This window comes from Lepidochelys olivacea (genome assembly GCF_965140295.1).
Source record: "Lepidochelys olivacea isolate rLepOli2 genome assembly, chromosome: 3".
Lineage (NCBI taxonomy): Eukaryota > Metazoa > Chordata > Testudines > Cheloniidae > Lepidochelys > Lepidochelys olivacea.
The window spans coordinates 18,018,519-18,041,022 of record NC_140413.1 but is presented as its reverse complement, the minus strand read 5'-3'; the positions used below and the strand labels follow the sequence as shown (position 1 = coordinate 18,041,022).

Here is a 22,504-nt window from a genome sequence, read left to right as displayed (position 1 = left end):
CAAAATGTTAATGGCTGTTACCAATCTGATTTCTGTTAAAGGCGAAGTGTGAAGAGAAACCATAATGTTGGCACCATGGACTTCAAGGCCTGGGCTGACCGCACGTGTCCTCCCACCCTTTGGAAAGAGGAGATGTATATCTACTAGAAAGTTAGATTTGGGATGTGTGCCCAGGAACTTCTGCAAAGGAACTGACCACTTGCCAGTTATCTTGATGAAATGCAATAAAACCGTGTTGCTAACCATTCCTTTCTGAAGTGCCAATTGCATAACAGTACAGAACCCAAAAAAATGCAAAATACTCTGCGCTACGTGGATTTCCAGCCCCAGTAACCATACTGTACAGATGAAAAATCTGAGAAAGGTAAAATGGCAGGAGCTTCATTTTAAAATGTCACTGCATAGAGACAGATGACAATGCTAAAACACTGAAGTTTATTGCAATGCTGTGAAACGTTTGCATTGAAAAGAGAAATAAATCACCAACATTTTCCCTACCTTCCCAGCCATTATATAGCCTGTCTTTTTAACAATCTCAGAGACTGCCTAACTACACAGACAACAAGCAAGACAGGAAAAAACATTTCTAGAATCTGCACATTACTACATAAGGTGGTCTGTTACGACTCCTGGTCTGATTTACTTCAGATATCAAAATGTGCAGTGAAAACGTGTTAGGGAAAGCAGGTCCCTGGGTTGTCCTTTTCATGACCTTGAAGGAGATCAACATTCACTTACTAGTTCCAGATCTTGTTTATTTTTCAGAAGGCCAGAACTCTGAGGATGGGGCACCTTGAGAACCTCAAAAACAAATCCCCTGTCTGAATAACGAGCAACTCAAAGTGCCCCTGGCCAGCCATCCTCAGTTTGATGGGGGACAGGTAACTGTAGCTTCTGTAGTAGTTAAACAACATTCTCAAGAAACTGTTTGAACTGGTATTTACTTCACTGTTAAAACTTTGTAAGTGAAAACAAACATATGCGTCTGAAGTATAAAATAAAGTTTGCTTACTAATATCACGCCACTTTTGAAAGACTTTCTGCTGGACACTTATAAGGTGCACAAACTGAGATGACTTTTAGCAACAAATGGTCCTAGAAAGATTGAGTTATCCACCACCAGGCATGGAAATAGAAGGCACATATTTCTGGAAGACCAGTACTTACAATTCCAGCTGTATTCACTTCTGCCAATATTCTACAAATTGAATAGTTTCAAAACCTTTAAAATATTGGGCCATTACCCCTGTCTCACTAGGGGTAGGCTGCAATTAAATACAAAATGCAAAGGTTTGGCAATCACACCTTGTTTTCTCACAACAAAATGCTGTCCCCTTAAGATGTATAAAACAAACATGATTCCCATCAATTAGATAGACACAATCTCTCAAAAGCTGCCAAGATTTTTTTTTTATTATTTAGGACTAGAAAAATTGAACCACAGAAAACTGTTAAAACTTAAGTCTGACTTAAAAACTTAGGTCTGACTTAAGTCCAGCAAAGAAAGGGTATTCAGGCTGGTAATCAGGTTTGAAACTCTGTTAGGCATTATTAGGTATTATAGCACCTGTGGGATACAAATTCATTCATTGTCTGGAATTGAATGCAATGCTTAAAGGTCCACAAGGCAAATTCAGGATGCAATAACATGGTTACTATTTGTCAAACACTTTGAAAAACAAACCCCCTTTTACCAGTCCTGATTTTCATGTGGGGAGGAAGATTTTGCTTGCAACAAATTTCAGTTCTACAAACCCCTACTGGACTAGCAGTTCCCATGGCAAACAAAATTTACATTTTAATAGTCTTTCCTTGAATTTAGTCCTTGTAAGTTACTTCCCATTATTTCCCATTCACCTGTACAATAAAATATATTTTTTTAAAATCAATATGCATCAGTAAATATATGTAGACAAATTACATTAATAAACTTATATTTTTCACTCTGTATGTACATGTTGGCAATGACAAAGCATTAAGATACACATCCCATGGAGATCTGCAAAACCAAGTAATTTTACACAAATAATTTAGGAAAATTAAAAGTTGAAAAATATTCTTCCACATTATTGTAGGTCACACACAGTATTTAAAATAAATCATTTTTTCTACTTACTCTTTTTAACCACATTATCTCTGCCAGAAGTGATTAATACAACCGAACCAGAAAGAAAAATCAAGTTGCAATTTCTTATTCAGTGCAGAACTGTTTCAAGTAAAGAACTGCATTTGATTTTTTTTTTTTTTTATAGAACATACAGCATTTTAGAGCCTCCGCAAATGCGAAGGCTTCAGCATTTAATCCCTATAATTAACACCCTGAGAAGGGAATATTCCAGTGGATATCACTTTTCAGATTTCAAATGGAATGATTCTAGCCTTCAACTAAACCATTCCTCAGTCTATATGTTAGACTAAGTGGTAACATTATATATACATACATTTTGATGCCAAAATACTATTTAATACTTTTTATGGCCCTGAAAACAGAAACATTGGCATCTGAACACAACAAAAATGTCGATATTAATAATAAAAAAAAGGCACTGAGCTACAGTATCTTATATACAGTAAATTTTGCATTTGCATAGATCACCAGCAATTTAAGACTCAGCAAAGAAATCATATACAACGGATAATTAGGAAGAGTGATGATGCAACAGGAATTCTTGCTCAGTAACTGGCTTGGAGCGATGAATGAGTTGTAAAATGCTTTCAGCTCTGGTGGAGGTGGCCAAGCTGTCAGCTTTGTCTTTTAAAATAAAAATATTTTCTTAAAGGAGTGTTTTCTGCTCAAAGAGCTGCAAATCAAAGCGGACCCAAACCTCCCCGGTTGGAACCTCATGCAGCAGTAAACGTTTAGTTGCAGGTCCCTTGCTCTCCTGTTCTGTTCTGATTTTTGCTACTGGAACTTCAGTACGACCCAAGAAATCTGTTGAACAAATGTAAGTGAACAGCATTAGCTATAAATCTTAGATTAGAAAACCTGAGCAAACAAGGCAAGCACTAACATTAGACAAGCATTTAGAATGGCTTAATAGCTCTATGTAATATAAAGAGAAATGGACACCTATCACAGATGTCAGAGCTGAGAAGGACTTCTTGGATCATCATCTAGTGCTCAAGAGTTTCTCAAAGTGCCTAGTGCACTTTCCTTGGAATCCCCTAGCCATGACTACTTCCCATAGTAGACTAGATTAGTTTAGATTACCTCATGTTCTGGGAGCCCCTAAGCCTAGGACTGCCAGAAGCTGGGACTGGAAAACAGGGTATGGATCACTTGATAATTGCCCTGTTCTGTTCAATCCCTCTGATGTATCTGGCACTGGCCACTGTTGGAGACAGAATATTGAGCTAGATGGACCATTGGTCTGACCCAATATGGCCATTCTTACGTTCTTATGTTAGGCAATTCAGTTGTTCCCATTACTGTTAATGTATTTATCATATAAAGCTTGAATTTTTATGGGTGTAGTAAGTCCCAGTCATAGGAAGTAAGAGAACGATACTAAAGAGTAACACCTCAGCAAGCACAAGCCTACTGCTCAGCCAGTATAATCATCCTGCACAACTTAGAAGATGAAAGGGACTTTTTGCTAGATAAGAGTTCTAGAAGCACAGAGCTAAAAAATATTAGAAGTGATACTTTCCATTTATGTCTTTGATCTAAGGATCTCAAAATGCTTCACAAACATCAGTTCAATTCTAATACCATCCCTTTCAAATACAAATATTCTCATTTTACAAATGGAGACAGAAGCTAAGTGACTTACCCTAGTTTTCACAATGAATCAGTTGCCGTGCCAAGAAGAAAACCAAGGGGTTTAACTGCCTTAACTCAGCCACTTTTAATTAGATTTATGTATTTTATTCTCTCCATGAGGAATGATGATTCTGAACAACAGTCCTACAGGTGTGTTTACAAGGATACAGCTTTCATCCTGACAATCTCATGCATACTGCTATAGTACACAGTAGTACCGCATGTATAAAAATAAGGTTCTACCTTGAAATGTCACTGGGAGGTCCCCTGTTTATTGTGAGTTAATGATTTCCATATCAAATGTGCTCAGCTTACAGGTAAAAAAAATGGTTTTTGTAACTGCCAGCTCTGCCAATGTAACCTGGGATCTGAGACTCAAGCTGACTTCTTTCCCATGCATCACAACCAGCAATGAAGGGAACACATTCTGCCTTCAGTGACACTTCTGCAGCCCCATTTTCCTCCAGGGACTTAGACAGGTGTAACAGACTGAAAAGAAACACTTCTGTTGCTGATGGACAAGACCGAATAGAATCCAGCTTGATCACCCAGAGTTGTGTTGACTTTGCAGGGCTAACATACCTACTGAGTAAGAAAGTGTCTTTTTCTCAGAGTGGGACCACATGTTAAGCCCTTGTGGCTATTTGGGAGGAAAACATGCAGCACAATCAAAATGATCAGAGAATTCTCCATGTCCTGAAAATATGTTTATACCTACCATCAGGTGAGAACTGATCCCGGTCAAACATGGTGATACACAGCACATCCTGATAAAGGTCCTTAATAAAGAACTGACAATTGAAGTTCCACTTAGGGTTCAAAGTGTCCTGCAGCGTCCTGGTTGAATAGCTCTGCGATCCCATGCTGATTTCACAATACGGATTGCTTTTCCCTAAGCATAGGACAAATGGTGAAATGCTTTTCCCTAAGCAGATCTAGTACTGAAGAGTCTTTATTAATAGGAACACACAAAAGAGCCAGACCACAGCCAAGGCGCTCTCACGTTTCTCTTGTTCTTCATCTTATTCTTCAAAGTAAAAGTCTTCCTCAGAGGCTGGATTTACACAAATGTACAGCCCAATACAAAAACCTCTCACCTATTGTGACTGCTCTTTGAAGGTGCATTCTGCGCTGCCATCCCAAAAGCTTGGATTAGGCAACAACTTATTCACTAGTACAGCAGAAAGATGTCACCCCATTGCATCCCTGAGAGCCACCCCTGTCACTGAAATCTGCACTTTTGCCTGACTCAATGAACTCTTAACCCGCCTCTCTGAATGTACTAGCCTTCCACCCCTAAATTATTACCATTAGGTTTACAGGCTTTCAGCTCTGTAGCTTCAATCACATGTACCATCAAGCGTCCTATCCCTGAGCTCTTCTGTGAGCGTGCTGGAAAAGAAAATCAGAATTAATAAACAGCTTGACAGTACAAATAAAACTGGCAACAATATTACTTTAATTTGTCCCATTTGGAACAAGTGATGTAGTCAGTTGATATGTAGAGACCCCTTCTATTAATACACGAGTTACACACTCAGCCATGCAATAGCACCTACACTCCCAGTCAAGAGTTAATCATTTGGAAGAGGGACATTAGCTCAACCACCTTGGAAGCTGCTTCCTCAAGAGAAGACTCTGAAATCCTTCCAGGCACACGAGAGCACTGCACCCTTTTAGGCCAGTGCCCACATTTTGTACCTTGATAAGCTTTTTCCCGTTTCTTCTTCTCAGTTTCAATATACTGCTCTGATGCTCCTTTGATCTTCTGGACCCAGGCCGTCCTGTGAAAATTAATCCCTGCAGAGTCACTTTGGAGCCAAGAATCTTGCTTGTTATTCCAGCAACACTTAATAAATCTCACGGTCTTTAATTCAAGTCACATTTTTTTGTTCCCTTCTTTTGAGATGAGCTGATCTGAGGTCTCCTTGACCACAAGGATCCCACCATCATCTATTCATTTGATGTAAAATTATGGCTAACTGTAAATGGATACATCCAGGAACAAAGACTGTAGCCAGTCCTTACAGGACGGGGGCTCTGTCCTGGGAAGCAGCGACTCTGAAAAAGATTTAGAGGTTGTAGCAGATAATCAGCTGAACATGACCTCCCAGTGTGACATGGCCAAAAAAGCTCATGTGATCCTGAGATGCATAAACAGGAATCTCAAGCACAAGTAGAGAGGTTATTTTACCTCTGTATTTGGCACTGGTGCGACTGCTGCTGGAATAGTGGTGCCCACAATTCAAGAAGGATGTTGATAAATTGGAAGGGGTTCAGAGAAGAGCCATGAGAACAATTATGAGACTGGAGAACCTGCTTCATAGTGATATACCAGTTAGATTGAGCTCTTGGAGTCTAACAAAGCGAAGGTTAGGCTGTGCTCCCTCCTTTATGGGCTTTGTGAAGGTGCCTCTGTGGCCATCTTTGGAGTAAGGGGACCTAGCAAAGGCTTGGTCCATTGCCCCCAACTACCATGGGAAATCGTCAGAAAAATGGTCTCTTGCCTACCCGACACAGCCCAGAGCAGTGGCATCAGCCCTCTCCTTAGCTGGTATGTGTGCTCTGGTACTGGTATGTGGGGTGTGTAGAGATGAGTGGCGTGAATCTCATGGAGGCTGAGAATTTTGCAATCGGTTTTATGGAGAACAATGTTTTTAGTGTAATTTAAACCTTCTCCAAAGGGTCTCAGTTTTATGCAATATGTTGGTCTAGACAAAGAGAAGCCTGTGCTAATTATGCATCAGGAAAAGGACATGACCTAAAAATTAGACTGGCACATGTGGGTAGCCTATACATGGGATATTACACACAAAACCACTATGTTAAAAAAACGTTATTAAGATTGCAAAGTCAAGCACTCAAGAGTTAGGAAATGCCACAGTTAGGGTTGCTTGTGCACCCTTAGGTCAGTCCCCTTGTTTGTCTACTCTACATTATGATACGGTCTTTAACTTTTTGATCACATACTACTTTTTCCTCAGGACCTCTAACTTTTGAGTGGTTGACATTGCATCCTTAACAATTTTCTTTTAACATTATTTTTGTGTTTAATTTCCTAGGTTTTGAAAAAAGCAAACTGAAAAAAATGAATTCCATTAGCTGGCATCATATTGATACATGGGTCATCAGTAGGGTTGAAACCTTTAGATCCATCACACACGCCTCTTCCACTTCAGCTAATGGCGTTACGGATAGCAGTAATAAGTTGTCATCCTCTGTGTGGAACAGCACTAGAGGGAATTGGACACACACTGCCAGTGGGTTACACAGATATTTGCTGACAGCAGAGATATGGTGAGATTCAGGGATTCTGGGTTCCATTCCAGGCTCTAGAAGGGAGTGTGCTCTTGTGGGCACAGATTCTTCTACCTACTCTGCAAAGCTTGACCCCTTCTGTCCCATCCCCCCTCAAACCTGTCTGTTAGAGGGCAACCCCAGCCTAGATCATGCTCCTGTAGCAGACCACCTCAGTTTCCCTTCTTCAGAGTCCCCACTAACTCCACACCAGGGTCTCTTGCCTCAAGAATACCCCTCCTAGTGGCTAGTTTATTACAAAACATTGATTGCACAAACAATCCAAAACGTAGGTCCCAAAACATAGTTCATGTAGCACCACAGTGCAAGTGGTCTATCAAATACACCTCATCCATTGACCTAACAAATACCATATCCCAGTGTCTTCTGCCACACCCAGACTCTGTCCATCCTCTTCTGTCCCTCAGCCAGGACAGACACCCCAGCCCTTCCAACTGGAGTGCAACCCTCCTCTTCCCAGAGCAAACCCCACAGCCTTTCTGGTGGGAGATCATCCTCACCAGGGAAGCACCCCTTACTCCCCCTGGCTCTCTCACTGTTTCCCCAGCTCCAGCTCTCCAGGTAAGGAGATGCCAGCGGATAAGTGACTTTGCTGCTCCTCTGCCTTCAGCCCTCTCTGGCCCTCAGCTTCGGCTCTCCAGCTTAGACATCAGGAGGCACCTCCCTCTGCTGCTGTGACTTTCAGTCCCTTTCAGCCCTCTGGATCTGGGAAGTCAGCCAGCGAACCCCTCTTGCTGCTCTCCTGCCTTCTCCCAGAAACCAACTACTGGTTCCTTCAGGGTCCTCTCAATAATCCTGGTATTTGTCAACTCTCACCTGCCCCTTTTCCTGGCTGATTCCTGCTGTCTCTGCCTCCAACTTACTAAATCTTCTCCCCATAGAGCAAAGGTGACCTTATTTAAGCCCAGTTAGGAGACAGCTAATACATCACACTTCCTCTTAAATGGTCAGTGTCACTCCGTGACTCTGTCCTTGTCCCAGTCCTGTCTTTTCTCCACCCTTAGATCCTTGTCCCAGTCTCATTCTCCTTCCTTCCTGAGTCCCAGTCTCACTCCTGAGGCTTCTGATCCCTGTCCGAGTCTTCTGACCCAGCCAGTCCTCCTCATCCAACCTCAGTCCTCCTCCCTCCAGCTTCTTGTTCCAGTCTCTTTGCCAAGTGAAAATGCTTCCCCATTATGAACTGCTAGCTCATATTAAATACTCAGTGGGATCATGGAACAAGCCGATTATCCTTTGAGACACCAGCCTTTCAGCAGACAAAAATGTAGCTAAGAAGAGCTGATGGCTTATTACAAAGACCCCCCCTCCTACACCAGCTTGTAACTCCACTGACTTCAAAGCAGTTCATCCTGATTTAGACTAGTATGATGAGGGCAAAACAGGCTCTCTCTGTGTACTTGCAGGTGAGAAAATTATTTACAAGTCCACTGTGTGTTCTGAGTCCAGAAGGAAACCCCCTGAATTGACAGACAAATCTTTACAGACTTGGTAGGGAGCCAGCTCTTGGCTGAACGCTCACCATGGATCTTATCTAACACCCAGTGAGTCAACAGAAAGTTTCCCCATGCCTTCAGCTTGTCCATGTGTGTCTGAAGTGAGTTCTGCACGGTGTAAGCACTCCCACATTAGTGTACAGAGGAGTAATCTGGTAGAAGTTCTGCTGCCCTTAAACTGCAACAAGCCACTGGAGTGTCTGGCTTAAACACATTTTTCTTCCACCCACCGAGGTCCCAAAAGGCTCAGCATGTCTGGTACTCACCTCTCATTAATATTGTCTGTTTTTAGCGTGTAGACTCTGTCAATGTGGGAGATATGGAAAACTGGATCATCACTCGAAGGGTCGGTTGGCAATTTCACTAGGACTTCATTAAGGAAAAGAGGCTGAAAGACATACAGGAAAGTCAAACTTCGCTGTGACAAACTCACTGTGATGATAAGCAGAAACAAAACTATGATATTTAAATACATCTTCTTTTGCTAAAGAAAGTGAACACCCCTCTCAGGACACCAGAAAAACAGAGAGATCAATATTTAAAGATTTTAGAAACTCTTTCTAGGACTAAGAGATAAACCAGCAAATACAGGGCTAAAACACACTCTTGGCTACCTAAGAAAACTGCTTTATGAAAAGGAAAGAGCTGTATAAGCAGTGAAACAGCATGGATGAATGCAAGACTGGGAAACAGGAGTTCCTGCTTTTTACTCCCAACTTTATCACAGACTTAGTGTGTGGCTTTGAGCAAACCACTTAACCTCTCAGCATCTTAGGTTTCCTCCATCAGAAAATGAGCGTACTTGCCTACCCCCTTCAGGAGCACTGTGAGCACTCATTGGGAAGCATTCAGGGGTTGGACCCAGAGGCCCACATTTTCAAGTACAGGGGACTAAAGTTAGGCTCACAAGTCAACATTTAGGGTTCTAAACAAGTGGCCTAATTTTCAAAACCACTGAGCACCATGCACCTTGTCCTCAAAAATCAGTGAATGAATGAATATTAATGTGGATTTAAGAGCCTCACCTCAGGTTCCTGTTTCTGACCAGATTGGCCAGAGTACTGTGGAGGTACTTGACTATGAAGCAGAGAGAGGATTTTATAAAATTGATGCAAGGAAGGCTCTCTCTTCAGCATACTCACATTTCCTGAATAGGGGTTGTGTGTCCACTGAGAGAAAATCCCCACATAGTCAACGTTCAGTCCCAATGACTGAAAATTACACCCAATACAGTCGAGACTGTGCAATACTCAGTACAACCGTGAATAATCAAGCAGCACTAGATAATGTATCACCACAGAGAGAGAGAGAACAGGATTCCTATTAAGAGATCAAGAACTACTAATTTGCTTTTTAATTCACTCACCATTTTATACATTTTGAACTGAGAGTGGGACTTGGGGCTGAACAGTTTATCTGACCCTGAAGAAACAAACTGCTTGACCATGTAGGTAAGGAGCAGGAAGTCATTGAAGAGGAAGCCATATAGTTCCTTATTGCTCTTTGTTTTATAGAGCTTGCCGCTGTGCAGGAGCTTTCGGGGTCCCAGGCAGTTTGTAATGGAGTTGAAAATCGGTTGCTAAGAGAGATATAATCAATATGTGAGTAGCAGCAGCAGCTGGATATTATGTACATCGTTTTCTGATTGTCTTCGGAGTGATTACTGGTTATGACCCTCAAAATCCTACCTTCTTTGTTTAATGCAGGCAGAATTCTTGTGTATTTCCCCCAGTAGTTTATAGTACATGGGAAAGAATCCTAGCAAGTCTTAAGAGAAGTCAACTTCCCTATAATCTGTAGTGGTTTCAGCCCTATTCTCAATGAAAAACATTAGTTTAGGGCCTTAAGACCACAAATTCAGGAGTCTGACTGGGCTGGTGAGCTGAAACTTTTCCCTAGTGGCTGCCATCTTGTGCTCGAGAATTAAGTTTAAAAATAGTTTCTAGGCTCTTACTGTTGTGAAGAAAAACTTCAAAAATGTGGACAAAGAGTAATACCACATAGGAACATCTGCCTCAGTTTGCTGGCAGCTTAAGCAAAATCTGAAGAGTGGGAAATTGCTTCAGTTAATATTAACTGAAGTTTAATGGTACAAGTTTAAAGCGTCAGCAATTTCACTGCTGCTCAAAGCAGGCAAGAAAGGTGAGGGATAATCATATTATGGATATTCACACAATCTAGTGAGTGGCATCTCCCTTTGAGATCACAAGTGGGTAGAGCTCAGGTGATGTTAGCTGGCGGAACATGCTACCACCACTTATTTTTTCCTACCTGGTTTCTGTGTAAATTAACTTTAAAAGGCTCTACATTACACCCCTATCTATGCCAGCCACCCAAGCACTAGCTAAGCCAGTTACCTCAGCAAGTCCTTCACACTGTACATGGGACTGTATCCACTCCAGCCTGTCTGAGTTCTCTTTCTCACGCACGCCTTCATTAACTTGAGAACACAGCTCCTCTGCGCGTTCCAAGGCAAGCTTGAGATTACTGTGATCTGGGTGGTTTTCTGGGGTATTCTCCAGAATCTGGTTGGGATCGGAAGGGAGGAAACAGAAACAGACAGAGATAAAACCCAGGTAAGGATAGGTGCCAGATGTGATACACTTATAAGGAAATCCTTATTACATAACAATGCTTTCTCTGTTTTGCAACCGCAGTTATACTAATACCAAAATCAAATTTAAAATGCTACAAGATTCAGAATTTTACAAACCCAGGATACTCACGCTCTTTATGAGCAGAGGGTAGCGTGTAATTCTCTGCATAGGTTTCAGCAGGAAGCTGGAGAGTGGCATTCCTTTACAGCGAGGGTCAGAGGCTAGTTTCTATGGTGTAATCCAGAGACATTGCATTACTGATCAAGAAATAAAAGTAACTATTTGCATCACTGCACTGAACAGTGCCTGATGGAATGAATCTTCCCAGTTACTGCAAGAAATCCTAGAGCCGATCTAGGTGAAAAATCACAGTGCATTTACATTTAGAACCAATGGCAAAGAATGATAGAACTGTCATTCTACTGAGGGTATGTCTACTCTACACTTCAATTAAAAACCTGCGTCTGGCCCATTCCAGCTGACTCGGGGTCCCAGGGCTTGGGCTAAGGGGCTCTTTAATTGAGGTGTAGATGTTCAGGCTCGGGCTGGAGCCCAGGCTCTAGGACCATGCGAGGTGGGAGGGTCCCAGAACTAGGACTGCAGCCTGAGCCTGAACGTTTACACTGCAATTAAACAGCAGCACAGTCCCCGCCCCATGAGCTCCAGTCAGCTGCCACAAGCCTGCCACTGGTGGTTAATTTCAGTGTAGACAAACCTGAGACATTCTGCCAACATAAGCCAGGAAAGTGAAGTTCCTGTAGTCACCAAAACCCTATAATTTAAAGCTGACTTCGTTTTTATTTTACATAAGGATCCGGGGGAGTTTGTTTAAAAAAAAAAAAACCCCTAAACTCTGTGTCAAATGTTTTGGTATTTTCCCCTTCGCTGCTGATTGTCCTTCATCAAAGACAACTCATCAGTAGAGCTGCAGCAGCAGTTCCTTACTCTTCGTTATTTTATGTAATGTTATGCTCTCTGTTAGCCTCATGGTGCATGTCTCACTTTTGTGAAGTCCTTGCACCTATAGCAATCACACAGTCCAAAACAGAACAATCCAGCAACAGCTCATTGATTTTGCCAGTTATACGGGGTGTTTAAAAGCCTTGCAGTCCAAATCAATCAACTCCAACCTCTTTTGTAGCATGAATCGTGAAAGAAAGGCAAACACAAGCACTGTAACTTTGAAGGTGCAGCAACTATGCTGGATTAATGTAAAGCAGTGAAATGGAAAATGGAATAAAACACTCGCAAGGGAACATGAAGAACACGTTCTACAGCAACTGTCACTGAATGTTAACACTATCCGCATATCAGATTCATAGGAAAGCAGAGGATTTTATCTATGCATGAAGGATTCTGAAGTCCTGGATTTTTCTGGTCAAGTCAACCTTTCGTTGGACAGGCTTTTGAACGTGCCCTGCCATCAAGGGAAAGGAAATCAGGATACAATATGAATAGAATACCTTTAAGAATTCTTTGAACTCTGTTTCTTCATCTGTTTTCCGTTGCAGCAATGCAGCTCCATTGAGCTGGCAACTGCAGAATCTGATATAGGCCTGCATGTGAGAGAGCTCGGCAGCCAGGATGTCCCCCATCATCTGCACCGGCATTTTTTCTCCTCCTGTCTTCTTACGCACACGCAGGGCTCTGCAGAGGAGAGAATTTCACAGTTTGACTCTGTAATGCAGAAGTGGCCTAATCCTGGAGTCTCAGAATTTCCATCTGTCAGACAGGTGGATTCCTGATTCCACTCAATATCATCGAGTTCCTACAGAAAAAAAACCTCCCTTCCAGAACTGTTAGGCCTCAGATGTATCACAAATCTGACTGAATGCTGGCACTGCATGCTGTACTGACAGACTTGAATAACAGATGTAGATTGCTGAGGAAGTGATATCTGAAACAATGGGAATACTCCCTCCCCTTCAAGGCGTTTTTGGACAAACAGTGCAACCACTGGCCTCCACAGACTTATAGACTTTAAGGTCAAAGAACGGACCATCATGATCATCCAGTCCAGGGGTTCTCAAAATATTTTTTGCTGGAATCCCCTTTGAAAATATTTCAGGTTGTGATGACCACTCCCCCCCAAAAAGTGGTGACTTCCCCCACCTCCCGCCATAGCATGTGCTGCGGCTTCTGTGCTGCGGCTGTCGGTGGCACTGCCTTCAGAGCTGGACACCCAGCCAGCAGCCGCCACTCTCAAGACCTTTCTACAATAGTCTGACCTTTTAGGTCTGATGTCCAGTTTGACAAATGCTGATCTAGTCGGATTTAACCCCGCACATGCCTACAGCATCATCCCACCTTATAGTAAATTATTAACAGGTTTGTCATTGCAAAAATTCACTCTCAGAAAACTCTGAAAAACATGTTATATATATATTTTCCTCACATATTCTACATTTCTAAGGCCCTCCGTTAAAAGTTCACCTGCTCCCATTCTTTGTTCCTTTCCCTCTCATAACCCTTTCTTTGTGACATTATACTTAAATGCTCTGAATTGACATCGCAGGATTATCAAGTGGGAAATAATCAGCAGGAGCAAAAAAAAAAAAAGGAGTACTTGTGGCACCTTAGAGACTAATCAATTTATTTGAGCATGAGCTTTCGTGAGCTACAGCTCACTTCATCAGATGCATACTGTGGAAAGTGTAGAAGATCTTTTTATACACACAAAGCATGAAAAAATACCTCCCCCCACCCCACTCTCCTGCTGGTAATAGCTTATCTAAAGTGATCATTCTCCTTACAGTGTGTATGATAATCAAGGTGGGCCATTTCCAGCACAAATCCAGGGTTTAACAAGAACGTCTGGCGGGGGGGTGGGGGGTAGGAAAAAACAAGGGGAAATAGGTTACCTTGCATAATGACTTAGCCACTCCCAGTCTCTATTCAAGCCTAAGTTAATTGTATCCAATTTGAAAATGAATTCCAATTCAACAGTCTCTCACTGGAGTCTGGATTTGAAGTTTTTTTGTTGTAATATCGCAACTTTCATGTCTGTAATCGCGTGACCAGAGAGATTGAAGTGTTCTCTGACTGGTTTATGAATGTTATAATTCTTGACATCTGATTTGTGTCCATTTATTCTTTTACGTAGAGACTGTCCAGTTTGGCCAATGTACATGGCAGAGGGGCGTTGCTGGCACATGATGGCATATATCACATTGATGGATGTGCAGGTGAACGAGCCTCTGAGGCAGGAGCAGAAACACTGAGGGCCTGTCTACACTTAAAATGCTACAGAGGCACAGCTGCGCTGCTGTAGCGCCTCAGTGTAGACACTACCTACGGTGATAGGAGGGATTCTCCTGTCGGCGCAGGTAATTCACCTGCCCGAGAGGCGGTAGTTAGGTCGATGGAGGACTTCTTCCATTGACCTAGCGCCATCCACACGAGAACTTGGGTTGGCATAACTATGCCGCTCAGGGTTGTGGATTTTTCACATCCCTGATTGACGTATTATGCCAACCTAATTTTCTAGTGTCGACCATGCCTTACAAGAAAACCAGTTCCTGCCGAGTGGATTGGGAGAATACATTATCATTTTGGGGAAAGCTTAGACATTAGTGGGCTCTCTTTTAGGAGGCACACATGCTAGCTGTACTCACTTAAGTAACTTTGTATTAGACATTATGAGCTCCTTCCAGTTAACAAAGATCAATCCCATTTCTTCTTCTGTGAGACAGCCTGATTCAGCCATTCGTTTCTGGAAAACCTACAGTCAAAGAACAGACATGTGAGCAACTTCAAACACAGAGAAAGCAGAACATGGCCAGCTGTCTTTTCTTAAATTATTAATGGTCTGAAACTTAATGCACTGATGCATTCAGAACTTTGTGGTATCCACCCATTCATTTCTCCTGAGAATCACTGCAGACACGCAAGCTCTTTAATGGAATTTTTTTCCAGGTCACTTCTTACAGATGCTTCCTGTGTGTTCCTATGGTTGCCCCTTCTTCCAAAGCAGTATTGCATTCTGACACCAGCATCACCTCTTTGCTAAGTGGTAGCAGGTGTCAGGACCCTGCAGATGGGCTTCACCATGGCAAAAAAAATCAGTGAGGCAGAGTCTGGATATACTCAAACATAACTTCTTTTATTTACACATATACAGCCAATCCCGGAACAGTGACAGTCAACTAGCATGCAGGTGAAGACCTTCTTTCAGGAAGCTCAGCCCAACACCAATGCCTGGTTTCCAGAGGGAAACTCTGCCTATCTAGATCTCTCTCGTAAGTACTTATATGGCTCCATATGGTCACACTGGAGGTTTATGGCGGAGCTGGGAACTGAGCCCAGCTCTTCCAGGTCCTAGGCTATCGCCCTAACCACAAACCATCCTTGCTTCAAGAATTTAATTTAATCAGAGCCCAGACAGGAGAGTATACTCTGCTGGTGCTTGCACAGCTCCTGTCCAAGAACCCACCACTTTTACACAGAACTTTGCATAGCCCAAACTATCATCACCACAGCATGGCTTCCTAAGACTTAACTTTTGCTCACACACTAAGAAAAAATAATTTGGAAGACTACATGCAGCAGCACCTCCTGGTGACACCTGCCATAATGCTATAATTAGAGAGACTGCCGGGGAGCAAACATTGCTTTCTCATTGTGTAACATTCAGAAGAAGTAAAGGATCCTAGATGCAGTACAGCGAGAACTGGTAGGGAAGAAGCACACAGAAGATAGATAAGAACTGGAAAGAACCATTACCCAATGAGAATTTATACCATGCAGCAACAGATTAATTCTACAAGAGATGGAGGAGGGAAAGCAAGTGGATTGGAAGAAAGTAGAGGAAGAAAGCAAAAAGCTCTTGATCTATAAAGCTCTTTGTTGGCTTGAGCCCAATGTACCTTAAGGTATCATGTCTCTTTGTGTAGTTGAAATCAACATTTGAATTTACAGTCCTGGAGGGGTTTGTCAGAGGACTGGGGCAGGGCACTGTAAGTAGTTGGCCCTAGACTCTGGAACTTGCTAACGCCTTAGAATGTCAGAGCATGAGCTCACTCTTTGGGGCACACACAACGTCCCAGATAACTCCTGAGGGAAAGAATTAGGAGGATTTCAATATTGCTATTGTGCCATCCTGACCACTGTTTGATATGTACCGGTACTTATACAGTGTATTGTACATGCATCTAGAACCCTAAATGGGTGCAATTTGAAAAATCTGAATAGACAAATTAAAGAAAACCACCACAAAAGAATACTCCCCTATTAAGAGCATTGCCATGGTGAAGGGGCTCAAAGAGGCCCTAACTAGTGATGGGTGAACCTCTAGAGATTCAGAAGTTCAGTTAGAATCATAGAATAACAGAGTTGGAAGGGACCTCTGGAGGCCATCTAGTCCAACCCCCTGCCCAGAGCAGGACCAATCCCAACTAAATCATCCCAGCCAGGGCTTTGTCAAGCCTGACCTTAAAAACTTCTAAGGAAGGGGATTCCACCACCTCCCTAGGTAACGCATTCCAGTGTTTTACCACCCTCCTAGTGAAAAAGTTTTTTCCTAATATCCAACCTAAATCTCCCCCACTGCAACTTGAGACCATTACTCCTTGTCCTGTCATCTGCTATCACTGAGAATAGTCTAGATCCATCCTCTTTGGATCCAGCTTTCAGGTAGTTAAAAGCAGCTATCAAATCCCCCCTCATTCTCCTCTTCCGTAGACTAAACAGTCCCAGTTCCCTCAGCCTCTCCTCATAAGTCATGTGTTCCAGACCCCTAATCATTTTTGCTGCCCTTCGCTGGACTCTCTCCAATTTCTCCACATCCTTCTTGTAGTGTGGGGCCCAAAACTGAACACAGTACTCCAGATGAGGCCTCACCAATGTCGAATAGAGGGGAATGATCACGTCCCTCGATCTGCTGGCTATGCCCCTACTTATACATCCCAAAATCCCATTGGCCTTCTTGGCAACAAGGGCACACTGTTGACTCATATCCAGCTTCTCGTCCACTGTCACCCCTAGGTCCTTTTCTGCAGAACTGCTGCCTAGCCATTAGGTCCCTAGTCTGTAGTGGTGCATTGGATTCTTCCATCCTAAGTGCAGGAGTCTGCACTTGTCCTTGTTGAACCTCATCAGATTTCTTTTGGCCCAATCCTCCAATTTGTCTAGGTCCCTCGGTATCCTATCCCTACCCTCCAGCGTACCAACCACTCCTCCCAGTTTAGTGTCATCCACAAACTTGCTGAGGGTGCAATCCACACCATCTTCCAGATCATTAATGAAGATATTGAAAAAACCAGCCCCAGGACCGACCCTTGGGGCACTCCACTAGATATCGGCTGCCAACTAGACATGGAGCCATTGATCACTACCCGTTGAGCCCGAAAATCTAGCCAACTTTCTACCCACCTTGTAGTGCATCCATCCAGCCCATACTACTTTAACTTGCTGACAAGAATACTGTGGGAGACCGTGTCAAAAGCTTTGCTAAAGCAGAGGAATAACACGTCCACTGCTTTCCCTTCATCCACAGAACTAGTTATCTCATCATAGAAGGCAATTAGATTAGTCAGGCATGACTTTCCCTTGGTGAATCCATGCTGACTGTTCCTGATCACTTTCCTCTCCTCTAAGTGCTTCAGAATTGATTCCTTGAGGACATGCTCCATGATTTTTCCGGGGACTGAGGTGAGGCTGACCGGCCTGTAGTTCCCAGGATCCTCCTTCTTCCTTTTTTTAAAGATTGGCACTACATTAGCCTTTCTCCAGTCTTCCGGGACTTCCCCCGATCGCTATGAGTTTTCAAAGATAATGGCCAATGGCTCTGCAATCACATCCGCCAATTCTTTTAGCACTCTCGGATGCAACGCATCCAGCCCCATGGACTTGTGCACGTCCAGTTTTTCTAAATAGTCCCCAACCACTTCTTCCTTCACAGAGGGCTGGCCACCTCCTCCCCATGCTGTGCTGCCCAGTGCAGTAGTCTGGGAGCTGACCTTGTTCGTGAAGACAGAGGCAAAAAAAGCATTGAATACATTAGCTTTTTCCACATCCTCTGTCACTAGGTTGCCTCCCTCATTCAGTAAGGGGCCCACGCTTTCCTTGGCTTTCTTCTTATTGCCAACATACCTGAAGAAACCCTTCTTGTTACTCTTAACATCCCTCGCTAGCTGCAACTCCAGGTGTGATTTAGCCTTCCTGATTTCATTCCTACATGCCCGAGCAATATTTATATACTCATCCCTGGTCATTTGTCCAATCTTCCACTTCTTGTAAGCCTCTTTTTTGTGTTTAAGATCAGCAAGGATTTCACTGTTAAGCCAAGCTGGTCGCCTGCCATATTTACTATTCTTTCTACGCATAGGGATGGTTTGTCCCTGTAACCTCAATAAGGGTTCTTTAAAATACAGCCAGCTCTCCTGGACTCCTTTCCCCCTCATGTTATTCTCCCAAGGGATCTTGCCCATCAGTTCCCTGAGGGAGTCAAAGTCTGCTTTTCTGAAGTCCAGGGTCCGTATTCTGCTGCTTTCCTTTCTTCCTTGTGTCAGGATCCTGAACTCGACCATCTCATGGTCACTGCCTCCCAGGTTCCCATCCACTTTTGCTTCCCCTACTAATTCTTCCCGGTTTGTAAGCAGCAGGTCAAGAAGAGCTCCACCCCTAGTTGGCTCCTCCAGCACTTGCACCAGGAAATTGTCCCCTACAGTGTCCAAAAACTTCCTGGATTGTCTGTGCACCGCTGTATTGCTCTCCCAGCAGATATCAGGATGATTGAAGTCGCCCATGAGAACCAGGGCCTGCGATCTAGTAGGTTCTGTGAGTTGCCGGAAGAAAGCCTCGTCCACCTCATCCCCCTGGTCCGGTGGTCTATAGCAGACTCCCACCACGACATCACCCTTGTTGCTCACGCTTCTAAACTTAATCCAGAGACTCTCAGGTTTTTCTGCAGTTTCATACTTGAGCTCTGAGCAGTCATACTGCTCCCTTACATACAGTGCAACTCCCCCACCTTTTCTGGCCTCCCTGTCCTTCCTGAACAGTTTATACCCATCCATGACAGTACTCCAGTCATGCGAGTTATCCCACCAAGTCTCTGTTATTCCAATCACATCATAATTCCCTGACTTTGCCAGGACCTCCAGTTCTCCCTGCTTGTTTCCCAGGCTTTGTGCATTTGTATATAGGCACTTGAGATAACCCGCTGATCACCCCTCGTTCTCAGTATGAGGCAGGAGCCCTCCCCTCTCAGACGCTCCTGCTCATGCTTCCTCCCGGTATCCCGCTTCCCCACTTACCTCAGGGCTTTAGTCTCCTTCCCCCGGAGCTTATTTCTAAGCTCTAATTCAGAGCTTAGAAATATCTCAGAAGTTTATCTAAATCTTTACGGTCTGAAATGTAGCTCAAAATCTTACAAATCTGGCTTCTCTGAAATTTCCAGAATCCCTTAGCTTTGACAGAATCAGGACTATTGAGACTCATGATGAGTTAGAGGCAATATTTCAATGTTTCTATTTCTTCTGCTCCCAGTGGATGTGAGAAGCACAGGGGAAAGCAGAATTAAAATAAAAATCCTGGAATTTCTGAGACACATAGTACACATCTTTACCCAGGTGTGGAATGAACACAGGAACCAGCACTCAAAGAAGAACAATCAGGTACAAATAACGTGTAACTCACAGGTCAGTCAGTGCATGTAACATTTCCCACTCTGAGCTCAATCCACAAAGAATGAGAATCTGTTACGTTCCTCCCGTAACAAGAGTGCCTGGCTCTTTAGCTCAAGCTGCAGAGACTCATGCCTTCAGCTCTGGAAGGCTCTAGTTCAATTCGCAGTGTGTTGGTGGCAGTCACAAAGGCACATCTGATCAGATACACCATGGTAAGTAAAAAGAAAGTAAACATTTCAACTCAAACACAGGTGGGTATGACTGAAGCAGGAATCTTGAGTCCTAATCCAGAGTTGATATTGGTTCCTGGGAAAGTAATGGCAATATCCTGGACAAAGCTTAAGTATCTGAGGAGCTCACTGTATTAAACATGCACATGTTTACGTGTTACTGTGGGACTGTATATAACTACTCTAGGAGAGGTGACTAATGTCAACCTTGGGAAGTGTAATGAGCTTCAAAGGGCTCTTTGAAACGCCATGCTAGACACAAAGTAAGTGCTCCCCCTAGGAAATATTTGGGAGGAGGGGTAGGCAATGTCTCACCTGCGGACCCATCCTTTTGAAGCTGCATCCTGAGGAGAAACCCACTGTCTGCTGTTCACCTGCTATCTGAGGACCAGACCAGAGGCCCAAACTAGATGAAAAAATGACTGACAGATTCAGGCATGTGCTTGTGCTGAGCTAACAGCTGTTATGAACTTGTGACAACAGAAGAACTCCTTGTGGGGTTTAAAGGACTGTTCACGGGCTGGAGTCCTTGTTGGCACTGAGGTGATCTCTGGTCTTATTAACAAGCGTGCAGGTTCTTGTATTGTTTTTAATGTGTTTTCTCTGTAATGTTTTTACCCTAACAATAAATATGATTGTTTAGAAAGGGCTCTGTTGTAAATTAACTGTGGGTAATTGTGCTGTTTATATCCTCCTGAGAGAAGGCTTGGTGAGCCAGTCTGTCTTGTTGGGGACTTGCCCCTCAGTGTAGGCAGGGAACGGTGGATCCTGGAAAAACCCTGGTCAGAAGGGAGAGAGACACAGTGGGGAAAAGAAGCCTAAGAGTTGGTGCCCTTGCTGGACCATGGAGGAGGAATACAGGTGCAGTTACCCTGAACTGTGATAGTTTCCCCTTCAGCCATGGACATGTTGCTCACCCACTGCCTCTGTTTTCCCACTTATAAAATATAGGCAATACTTACCTATCCCATGCCGATAGTATGTGAGAACTAGTTAACATTTATAAAGCACTTTGACCTCTATAGACGATTCTGTTCTATATAGGTACTTATACCGCGCTCATCACCATAATATTTGAATGCCTCAGACCAACGTTGAAGGTAAAGGGTGATACATAAATACTAAATACCAAGTCAGAAAGTCCTTTAGGAGGAAAGAGTTACTCAAGTGAGAGAAAGTGCAGTACTTGCAAAAATATTTAAATTGCTTTTTTGCTTTAGGAACCACAACTGAGGGTAATGCCAGAGGGAAAGGGGTATTTTTCTAGGGGAAGAAGATAAATACTGAAGCAGCAATGTAGTCCCAGAGCAAGCAATTTAGTAACTGACTTGAATGAAATTTGGTAAGGCACTGGGGACAGGCTGGCTTCCTTCAAATATTCTGAAGATAGCAGCAAAGGAGAACTTGCAGAGTTATGTAAAAGATGACTACAGACAATAGCTGTCTAAGGGCTTGTCTGCGCGACACGGCATGGCTTGCCAGAGAGGTGTGTTATGTAAAGTGCTCTAACTGCCCCACAAGACTACATTAATGTAAACTAGGTGCCTTTTACACCACGCCAGCAGGGTCTATATGGGACAGCTGGAACGCAACACGTTAGAAAGCTCTAAAAATCACATGCCACTAGAGCACTTTGCCAGCACAATGTAGACATGCACTGAGTGACAGAATAGCAATCAGTTGCACTGGTCTTACAATGCAAATTTGGCAGCTTTCCTTTAGAAAACATGGCAATTCTCAGTACTTGAAGAGTTGATATAATGAGAAAACATACTCTGCCATGTTGTATGTTATTAAAACATCAAAGCCTTCACATTTCTGGGCTGATCTTCACTATGGGTAGATGGATGCTGCTGCAATCGATGCAGCAAGGATCGATTTAGCGGGTCTAGTGAAGAACCGCTAAATTGATGGCAGAGCGCTCTCCAGTCGACCCCGGTACTCCAGTTCTCCAAGAGTAAGGGAAGTTGATCGGAGAGCATCTCCCGTCAACGCAGCGCAGTGAAGACACCGGGGTAAGTTGACCTAAGCTACGTCGACTCCAGCTACATTATTCACGTAGCTGGAGTAGCATAACTTAGGTCGATTTACTCCTGTAGTGAAGACAAGCCCTAAGACTGCATAGATTTACACCACTCAGCTAGGAATCAAATGTCATAATGATCATCTGATAAGGACGAGACACTGAAGATAAGAGACTTTGCTGTGATAGTTGTTTAAAACACCTTTTGTTTCCAAGTAACTCTCACCTCTAAGACAAGCTGAAGATCGTCCATGTACCTCTCTTCAGTCTGGATCAACTCATGAATGTAACCCTGTCTTTTCCTTTCCATTGGTTGCATAGTATCAAGAGTTTGGAGATCAGCACACCCTAGAAAAGTAAATACTTCAAGTCATTCAGGTCCTATTAAACTTGTAAGGGCTGATGCTCAGCTTATATAAATGGCTACAGTATTATGTACTTCAGTGAAGATAC

At 43.3% G+C, this 22,504-nt stretch overlaps 2 protein-coding genes across 4 annotated transcripts in view; one reads left to right on the top strand and one right to left on the bottom strand.

The window, feature by feature from the left end:
• FAM228B (family with sequence similarity 228 member B) overlaps positions 1–1,020 on the top strand; it is a 30,296-nt gene extending 29,276 nt beyond the window's left edge. For both annotated transcript variants that reach the window (XM_084623848.1, XM_084623849.1), the window contains one exon: positions 42–1,020. In XM_084623848.1, the coding sequence (XP_084479974.1) occupies positions 42–147 (106 nt within the window). In that variant the 3' untranslated portion in view covers positions 148–1,020. The remainder of the gene's footprint in view (positions 1–41) is intronic.
• Positions 413–22,504, bottom strand: part of ITSN2 (intersectin 2) — a 122,035-nt gene continuing 99,943 nt past the window's right edge. For both annotated transcript variants that reach the window (XM_084623844.1, XM_084623843.1), the window contains exons 29-39: positions 22,278–22,399; positions 14,786–14,892; positions 12,635–12,818; positions 11,301–11,399; positions 10,932–11,099; positions 9,941–10,153; positions 8,841–8,962; positions 5,465–5,547; positions 5,072–5,155; positions 4,482–4,655; positions 413–2,932 (exon numbers count right to left, since the gene is read on the bottom strand). In XM_084623844.1, the coding sequence (XP_084479970.1) occupies positions 2,775–2,932; positions 4,482–4,655; positions 5,072–5,155; positions 5,465–5,547; positions 8,841–8,962; positions 9,941–10,153; positions 10,932–11,099; positions 11,301–11,399; positions 12,635–12,818; positions 14,786–14,892; positions 22,278–22,399 (1,514 nt within the window). In that variant the 3' untranslated portion in view covers positions 413–2,774. The remainder of the gene's footprint in view (positions 2,933–4,481; positions 4,656–5,071; positions 5,156–5,464; positions 5,548–8,840; positions 8,963–9,940; positions 10,154–10,931; positions 11,100–11,300; positions 11,400–12,634; positions 12,819–14,785; positions 14,893–22,277; positions 22,400–22,504) is intronic.